The sequence below is a fragment of the Amaranthus tricolor genome, chromosome 2 (genome assembly GCF_026212465.1).
Source record: "Amaranthus tricolor cultivar Red isolate AtriRed21 chromosome 2, ASM2621246v1, whole genome shotgun sequence".
NCBI classification, from domain to species: Eukaryota; Viridiplantae; Streptophyta; class Magnoliopsida; order Caryophyllales; family Amaranthaceae; genus Amaranthus; species Amaranthus tricolor.
This window is the reverse complement of record NC_080048.1, coordinates 4,457,586-4,467,088: the sequence shown is the minus strand read 5'-3', so window position 1 is coordinate 4,467,088 and position 9,503 is coordinate 4,457,586. Positions and strand designations below refer to the sequence as shown.

Genomic DNA, 9,503 nt, shown 5'->3' with positions numbered 1-9,503 from the left:
TCTTTTACACTAATTTTCCATAATAATTAATAAACTCTTGCAAAGCGTACAGTACAGCAACCAGCCTAAAGCACTGAAAATTTACAATTCAGTACACTAAATGAAAGCAATTGGCTTCGCACCTTTTCTGGCCTAAAATGAGTGCCTAATAACATGCGTGATTCACTATATATATATCGAAATGGTACATTTGTTGCAGTAACGGTAGCCTGGTGGTGAGGGCAAGTATAATCCATGGCCACTGAATATACAACCTAGCAATAGATTTATTGGTGATGTAGAGCCGGTCTTTTCTCAATGAGTTCATAATGGATAACACAATTTTCCTGGAGAGTTGCAACATGAAGGGTTTCAGTTCAAGTTTACTTTAGCAAAAGTATGAAAAAAAGAAATGCGGGTAAATACCTTAATAGATGTATCCCACGTATTTGGATCAAAGGCAAGATAAGACCCTCTCTCGTACGCATTGGTCTTAACTAGAGGCTCCATGTTGGGAACTCGCATGAACCAAAGCCGGAGGTCTTTGTGATAGAACCATCCTCTATTATAACTGTAGAAAGATAGAAAATATAAAAACAAACCACAGTTCATTAACAAAATATAGCACACAATTAAAGTTGGTGTTCTTTCAAATGGTTTAATCACTCAACTGCAGTTGATTTTAGTCGAAATACTTAAGAGAATCAAATGGTGCCAAACATAGTGGATTATTTACGTGATTTGAGCAGGTGAGACATTCATAATGGAGGGTTAATGTGGCTGTTAGCTCCATCAACCAAACAAATCCATTCAGGGTAAGGGCAAATGCAGCAAAAGCCAGAAGCATAAGGCAATAAATAGAAACTGGTGGAGGATTAGAATACGATGATGATTGGAATTTGAAATTGAATTCTTAGTTGTAGCTTGGTATTGGATATTGTCGAATAGAGTATAATGTTTGGCGCTGCTGTGTAAAGTAAGGGCAGATGCACCAACTAGAACAAGGCAGCAGATTCAACTACCAGAAGTCACTCCCTATTATATGCCCACAATACGAGAATAAGAATCCTAATTCTAAGATTCCTACCAACAAAAAGGAAGACCTTCCAGTCACCCCACAGCAGCAGATATGTAGATTCATCTATCATGTTCTGATACTTAGTCGATTTACTTCAAGAATTGTTTATTTCAGCTCTTAGCCTCGTACTATGTACTCAATGTTACATGGGTCATGCAGAGGCATCCAGTGACCGATTAAAAGCATTGTTACATGATACACTAATCTCCTTGCGAACAACAAATCACGAATTATAAAAAGCGAAAAATGGTCAGTTTTGGACATTTTTTGGGTTATTTTGAGCGAATCGCAAATTCAAATAGTGAATTAATCAACAAATTATGTTACACTGGATGAAGTCACCTGGACTGCTTTTTCGGTGTATTTTCTAATCTATTTACACAATTAACGGTTCTTCAATCTACCTTCACGTGCAGAAAACGGAATTATACACAGGAGGAACTGGTGGAGAAAAGAGGTGAGAAAGGCTGATCAACAATGTAACACAATAATATTGCACATAATGAAAGAAAAGAGAGATGCAAATAGCATACAGTTCGTTAGCTGCATATATTTGGGCTTCATCTCTTGGCATGCTGCAAACAGAAAAATATTCAATTAAACCCAATATTCACAGGATTGAAACAGATAGGTCACCTTGGCAAGAACGTTCACCTGTAAAAGATATAAAACAGAGTCGGCAGCTGGAACTTTGCAAAATAAGCTTGCTGCAAATGCATAGACAAAAATAAGAAAACTTGATGGATAATAACTAAAAACAATAGGAACTATCAAATAGCTTACACTTAAAGGGGGAGGTTGTTTTGCATAATAACATTCAGGTATTGTGAACTCAGGTTCACCCTTGATTGGCTCATCAGACCAGGGCGAAGCAAAAGTTTTGTGAAGATTTTCTGATGAATTCAAATTCAATCCCAATGTTGTTAGATCAATGCCGAGTGCAAGTGATGTCAGATCAGGATCACTCATTCTTATGACACTCAACAAGCCCAGTAACCCATAGGGATCTGTAGTTGGTTGCGGAGATTGTATAGGCTTTATGCCCTGATCTCTAAAAGTCTGATTGATAGATGGCATCTGCTGTAAGCGAAATTGTGACTGGTTCTGTTGCGGTTGATACTGCTGCATAAACTGCTGCTCATAAGAACTGATATTAGAAACCCCGCTGGGAGAATTCATAGACCTCAAGCTGATGCCAGGGGGCATGCTATTCTGTACAATGACAAAATCCTCAATCAACAGACGTGATGCAAGAGGACATCAAGGATAAAAATTCTTCTTCCAACTACTTCAATTTATCTTTTCACTCCTTTATTGCTTACCTTAAATATGAATACTAGGCAGGAAAACATTTATAGCAAGTTTAGTCAACCCTCTTTCATTCTGAAATTTTTACGGTTAACTATGCATAATTAGCATCTCACATCACATTTAGATTCACAAGGAAAGTATCAACCTGAATCCCAAAACAAATGGTCAAACAATAATAATAGAGGTCCTCCAATTCAGTGAATGCTCTGGCCAGTCAGTTGGAAAAAGATAGGAAAGTAATTGAAAACCAGCAACATGTCACCAACATAAACTCTTGGAATTCTTATATTGGTTACCATACATGACAAAATATTTCGGTAGCGGAATAGATTTGGGAGTGCATTAACCCCTTTTCAAACATTGAAGTGGTACTGGAAAAAATTGGTTAAGATATTTGGGTAGCGGAAGTTGAACTCCAGATCAGGTACGTTTTAGGATAATTAATTTTAAGGGTGAGTCTACTATATTATAGAAAATAATGTTTCAAAACAACAATAATGTCAAAGCTTTAACCCCAAAAGATTGAGATCGGGTACATGTACCAAATGTTGGTCAAAGTGGTCGTCTACGTGAATTTTCTCCTTCTTCACTCGTTATAAATTTTACCATCTCAATTAATAATTTTAAATTATTTCCACTCTTTCCCTCCATGTAATCTCAGACTTCTTCACCCTCTTTTTAAATCTCTCGAATATCAATTTTCTCTAGCTATCTGTATCATCGGTTCGCCAATAATCTTTCATTACACTTTCCAAACATCTCAATATGATTCTCTCAACCATCTTAATGTTTAATGTTCAATCCTTCATTAATAATGTTACAAAATCATAGAAAACACATAGATAATAATATCATTAAAAATTAAGGAATCTGTGTCTATGAAGAGTATCCCGCCAGAAGAAGAGAAAAATCAGCAGAAAGAAACAAAACTGTCTACATAAAACGTAAACAATAACTACTGACACGATACTTCATGTTTGATAGCAGCACAACTTGATTACAAAGACAGAAGTACAAACTATTCAATTAAACTATATCCGCACATAACAACGATAACTTTGCATAAAAGAAATTCCGAACAATCTAGAATGCGCAAATTCTACATAAAATATTAATAAAGGAGAAAATACTGACAGAAAGTGTATGCTGCTGCTGCTGAGGACGGTGTGATGAATACATGCCCCCCAAATTGAATCCGGGTGACCTTCCCATCTAGACATACAATCTTTAAACATAAGAGCACACATACAACTCAAGATGCCAACTGAATAAGCACTAATACCACAATTTCAGATATTTATCTCTAAACTTAACAAGATACTCACAGAGAAATGTTGAGATTGCATTGATACACCATTATCGTGAATCTGTTCTTTTTGCTGAAAATCCATCCCATATTCCGCATTTCCACCTGCACAAGAAGCATTATTCATTACCCCTGAAGAAAACTCCATTAACTTATAAAACTATGCAATCTAAGTTTTCCACATTGTCACCCATCAAATATCCCTCATTTGAGAAACATTATTCTTTAGGAGAGATATAGCTTTAACAAGAATACAGAAAACATTTTGATGACAGTAAAACCTAAAACTCACAAAATAATTAAACAAGGCTTCTTATACATATGTAAGCATAGCCAACTAGATTCTATAAGAATCCATATATTTAGCAAACCTAAGAAGAAACAAATAATCATTGCAGTTGTATTCTAACAACTACATATACCAGGACAACAAATAGTAGTGTTGTGAACCCTAATGTAAACACATGAAGTTACTACAGAAAACTGCATCCTAATACACTTGTCTCTTTTCGAATATTTACTTTATATGCACCATTTGATATAAGATAGAAAAAAAAAAATTAACAGTATTAGTATATGCAAGCCTATCCCCCAAGGTTAGTACAAGCAGTAAGTCCTATACTTAAAAATAGTGATTAGAAAGTGATGACGAAATCACCATTGTTAGAATTGATTTCTAAAAAATGCATTATACATACAATGATACAAAGCTATAGTTTACCATTTTGGCAAATCAAAAAACTCATTTACCAAATATATAGTGTAACATGGATGATTCCATTGAACAGATAGACATAATATGTAATCCAATAACCATATATAATAAATTCAATAGAAGTAAACTTTAAGAAATGGATAGGTTCATCCTAGTTTTGAAGTCCACATTGTATTTATAACTCACAAGACTGGAAACAAGGGAAGGATTCATAACCAGGACTTGAACCACAGAAAAAAAGAACTTAAACTACCATAATCCCATCACTACTAAAATTGCTGATAGGATAGACCATTTTTGTCCATTAAAAATCATAAGCTTAAGGAGATGATGCAGATAGAATTAACAAGCATGACCAACCTTTAAAACCTGGTAAAGCAGGAAAATCTTCATTTTGGATGCTGAATTCCTGATTTTGCTGAACAATAGGACTAACACCAAGACCTTGCTTTCTCAGGGAACCTGACATGTTTCATTATATATCATTAAATCACAAGTCATATACTGAACACTGAAGAAATTTTCAAAACGGCAGAAAATTACAACTTCACCTATTTGTCCCTGCGGACCTCCAGCAGAGTTGGGACGACTACCCAATTGAGGGAAGTCATTCAAAGTAAACGGGGAACTGTCATTCGCATTCTCATCACTTAACATTCCCATGGAGCTTAAATTATTCATTGCTTGGGCATGATTTTGCGACAGCGAACCCCCAGCAGAGGTATAAGAGTTTCCAAACATACTAAGGACCTGAGGAGAAGCTGAAACCAAAAAGAGTCACAATCATAAAATGGTTGAAACATTATGTCCAAAATGAACAACAATGTCAAAGTCTTGATACAAATAGTCCAAACAAAAGAAGGTAGTATAATTATCTTTTAAAAAACTGTAAATACTACATAGTTGAAGACATTGTTGAGAACAAAAATTTGATTGAAGAAAACTACAACGCCATTTAAACCATAATGCAAAAAAGAAGGTTGCATTGCTTTGTATGAGTAGAGTCGTAAGGGTTTTAATTCCATGTTAAAAAAACAATTTCAGACCGGTTTGAGACATCTCATGTTCTCGGCCAAGGTGCAATAGTTGGCGCTCCCTTATTGTATCATGGAGGTTGTTATCGCAATCGCGACCATAACCGCAATTTTACACCACGATTTAGATTATTAAATAAGTCTTAAAAATTCAGCACTCCAAGCAAAAGAACGATAAATAACGAGAAGATATTAATTTGCTACTGCTGAAGTAACAAAGCGACAAATTCCCTTATAAAAATAATGAAGTGTGTTTGGTTAAGGCCTAATGGGAAAAAATGGTATCCTCTATGGAGAATGCATCATAGTAAAATGACTTATTAAAACACGTGTACTTCTTACTTATATGAAGTTGCAAATGATATTTGGTATCAATAGTCCATCGAAAACATCCTTTTTCCTTGTACAAGGGTAAGAATGCATTCATCGAACATCACAAATCCTACTAGGTGGTAGCCTATGGGGATCTATAAATAACATTCGGATAATCAAATGTTGTGTGTTATTTTAATGATTGAAATAAATACATAACACAGAAAATAATTGACATCAAATTGAAGAAAGTTCTTTGTCTGACTCAACAAACTAAACTAATTTCATCATATATATCTTGCCAGTGTTGTCCAATATAATATTCCGTTAACCCTCCATTCTCTCTCCCTACCCCTTCTCTCCCTCTCCCTCTCTCCTTTCCCCTTTCCGCATTATGTTCATCTCATACTCAGTTTTAAAAGGTGCACCTTGCTTTGCGCCTTGTGCGCTTCGAGCTCATGCTCGGCTGAAAACGTCTAATATAAGAGAAGTAAGATAAGAAGAAAATAACTTTGAGTATTCTTCATATTCTCATTATAATATTCTTGTGCTAAATTAGTATTTACCACTATGATAATAAATGTTTTCAAGCTTGTTGAAATTGTAATATGATTGTCATGGTGTTTTAAAGTACTATATATGTTTCAAAACTGCATTAAATTATTAAGCAAAAAAATGTGTCTAGCTTACAAAAGGCATGTGCCTTCCCCTACGCATTGCACCAAGCTCTAAAGACCTTTTGCGTCTCAATGTGCATCAAATCAAAGCTCCTACTTCAAGTAATTTCACATCAAGTGCTTCCTTGTTTTAAAATATGATGTCTCGAGGAAAGTACATGCTTCCAAATTCCAATTTTGCATAGATCCCCCTTTCTCTATTGTACATAATTATTGGCACCATCACTACATTGTATCTCTTTGGCTCTTTGAAAACATAATTCTTCTGTTTCATTTAATTTGCACCCAATTTCCATTTAAATTTGTCCCACTTAATTTGCAAATTTTACTCTTTTGGTAATGATTCCTTTTAATGTCATCCACAAATCCATTCTCTTTTTTAATTTCCCATTTCTTATTTATCTTATTCATCCACTACAAATTAATATTTACACTACTATCAAGAGTTTAAAATTAAATAGGACTTTAGGAGTATGTGGCATCTTATAATTACTAAATTGTTGATCACTTTTTGAAAGTAAAAAAACTATGTGAAATCGATAATTTAATCGACAATGTCACAAGATATCGCCCCATATTCAAATTATTTGGATTTTTTTTTGTTATCTTGATTTAGTTTAGTATTTTAGACGAAAACTTATACCCCAATTTTATTCACAAATATAGTTTCCTCGCCATCTATATCTAGAAGACTATAACTATCAAAATTTGTTCAACACAGGCATTTAGCCGTTTACACTTCCACACAACCTTTTAGGTTTACTCAATTAGATGTTTGAGCTTCAAAGGAAGATGTTTATTTAAGGAACATTCAACTTCAACTTTTTTTAAAAACCACTATTTAGACTCAATATGAACAATACAATAATAGATGTTTGAGCTTCAAAGGAAGATGTTTATATAAGGAACATTCGACTTCAACTTTTTTAAAGAACCACTATTTAGACTCAATACGAACAAAACAATAGTAGATGTTTTGTAGGCTTTTCTACCTCACAACTTTTCAATCAAATGAGATCCTTTCAATCTCATGGAAGATAAGCTATAGAGAATATTGTCACCTTTGCTAATTCCCATAGATATTTGGTATTCACCATTGCCATTTACTCAAGTGCTATATTCGAGAATCCTAATTCTCAAAACCCAAACTTGTTTCATTCTTAGGCCCGCAATTCAGTTCTCTGACGCCTACTAGGGGGAGACTTCATTATAAAACAATCAAAACTTAAAGGAGATAATTCAATAATATCTCAGGAACAAGCCTGAATAACATGGCATTCCCCATCTTCTGCAAGTTTATAATCACTTGCAGACCTCCAAATTAAGAAAGGACAATAATAAGTCCCAAAACCTTACAAAAGGATGTATCAAAAATGTTAACATCAAAAGAAGTGTTGCGCAGTTTACATGAAATTTCATGAAACCAGACTGAGTCAAATTATTTAAAACACGCAAATCAACCATCAAATAGAAACAACCATTCCATTAATGCCTGCAAAACGTAGAAGCAGTCACTGTCATACCTTGTTGAAGTACACCACTTGACAACCTATTAGGTCCTTGCACACCTAAGCTCCCAGATCCACTGTTCGTAGACATATTCAAGCGAGAAGCAAGACCTGGTATAGAGAGTCCTCCTCCAGAACCTATAGACCTTCCAATGTTTCCACTGCCAACCATACTTCCCATTGAGCCTGTAACTCGAGGACCTGCATTTCCCAAAACAGGGGAGACTCCTAGTCCTGGAACAGCACTACGATTACCAATTGCAGCGGAAGTAGGGAGAATTCCCGGAATAGAACCACCAACGCCATTTGTGTTACTACTATATCCAGGATTTCCTACAACATTCATACCTCCTCTATTTGTAACTCCTGGATATCCGCCATGTGAACTCCCATGAGACATCTAAAAATGCAAGACAAATGTTACAATGAATTATTAACATTTAAGAAATGAAATTAGACGCCCAAGTTAAATAACTATTATGTATTTAATTTCCATACAAGTGTAAGATTAATGCCAAAACCATACCTGAGACAGTGCGACAGGGATATTATTTGATGCAAACCTCCCGCCTGGAACATTCCCAGTTGGTTGTTGAACCCCACCAGAACCAACATTGTTCATGGATGAATTTCGGGACGTAAGGGTACCCGACATATTAGGGACATTAAAGCCACCATGCATATTGTCACACCTCTAGGTAATTCTTGCATAACAAAGCATCAATATCAGCTTAGTAAGTGTTCTCTTATACGCATTATAAATCAACAATTCTCACAAAATGGCCTAAGGCTAAAATTCACTTGGTTCAATTTGCAACTCCTAGGGAGATCAATGAATAAGGTAAAACTGGTTATACTAATAAAATACAACAAATATTGCAATGCAGCTAGATTTTACTCACCGGTGTATCCAGCGACAAGAAAGATCTATGGCCGAAACCAAGCCAAAACAAGCTCAGCTGATTACTCTATACTAATGGAGATCTTCAGGGAGACTATTACACCAATAAATGTATTGAACTGAAGGCCTGCAATCAAAACAATTCAAATCATTAATCCTAACCAAACAATCATTTCCGTTCTTCGTAATTTCAATTAAATCTTACTATTAAACCGACTTAACTCATCCCAAACCTAAAATCTCAAACATTGGAGAACAAAATCCAAAAAAAAAAAACCCTAAAATGAGCGGCGAACATTCCGAAACCCTAATCCGCCAAAATTTTTCAAAAATTGAACAGCATAATTTACAATTCCATCACCATTTAGGCACCGAAATGAATCCAGTAGTCAATTAATTATCAAATCATTGAACATAGAACATCAAAATTGAGCAATATATTCGATAAAAGGAAGATTTCGATATTTATGAACATGGTAAATTCGATAAACGATTGGTTTTCTTTATTATCGGCAATAAGTAGGGATAACTAACCTTTGGAGAAGTTGATAGATCCAGAGAAAGGAGACAGTCGAGAGGTTTTAGTATGTGCTTTAAGATGAACGCAATTTTTTTTTAGGATATTGACTTTTTTTAAGCTTTACCAAAAAAAAAAAAAATAGACAAAAACATGTATTTCGTT

At 34.9% G+C, this 9,503-nt stretch overlaps 1 protein-coding gene across 3 annotated transcripts; it reads right to left on the bottom strand.

Annotated features, from left to right (window-relative positions):
- On the bottom strand, positions 1–9,503 carry LOC130805098 (probable NOT transcription complex subunit VIP2). 3 transcript variants are annotated; one of them, XM_057669727.1, is made up of 14 exons: positions 9,356–9,503; positions 8,823–8,948; positions 8,447–8,624; positions 8,269–8,320; positions 7,936–8,154; positions 4,941–5,150; positions 4,750–4,851; positions 3,694–3,779; positions 3,503–3,580; positions 1,841–2,269; positions 1,712–1,764; positions 1,591–1,632; positions 406–550; positions 1–326 (listed from the first exon to the last, which is right to left on the bottom strand). In XM_057669727.1, the coding sequence occupies exons 3-14, from the start codon at positions 8,600–8,602 to the stop codon at positions 267–269; spliced, it is 1,632 nt and encodes a 543-aa protein (XP_057525710.1). In that variant the 5' UTR covers positions 8,603–8,624; positions 8,823–8,948; positions 9,356–9,503; the 3' UTR covers positions 1–266. The 3 variants fall into 3 exon arrangements, with proteins under 3 accessions (XP_057525710.1, XP_057525709.1, XP_057525708.1); XM_057669726.1 differs by having other exon boundaries at positions 7,936–8,320; XM_057669725.1 differs by having other exon boundaries at positions 7,936–8,320; positions 8,447–8,614; positions 9,356–9,494.

Coding starts and splice junctions, on each gene's coding strand:
- LOC130805098 (XM_057669726.1), bottom strand. CDS start 8,602: ATGCATGGTGGCTTTAATGTCCCTAATATGTCGGGTACCCTTACGTCC. Junction 3,780..4,749: donor TGCTTTACCAGGTTTTAAAG/GTTGGTCATGCT, acceptor CTTCTTGTGCAG/GTGGAAATGCGGAATATGGG. Junction 1,633..1,711: donor CTGTTTTATATCTTTTACAG/GTGAACGTTCTT, acceptor TTCTGTTTGCAG/CATGCCAAGAGATGAAGCCC.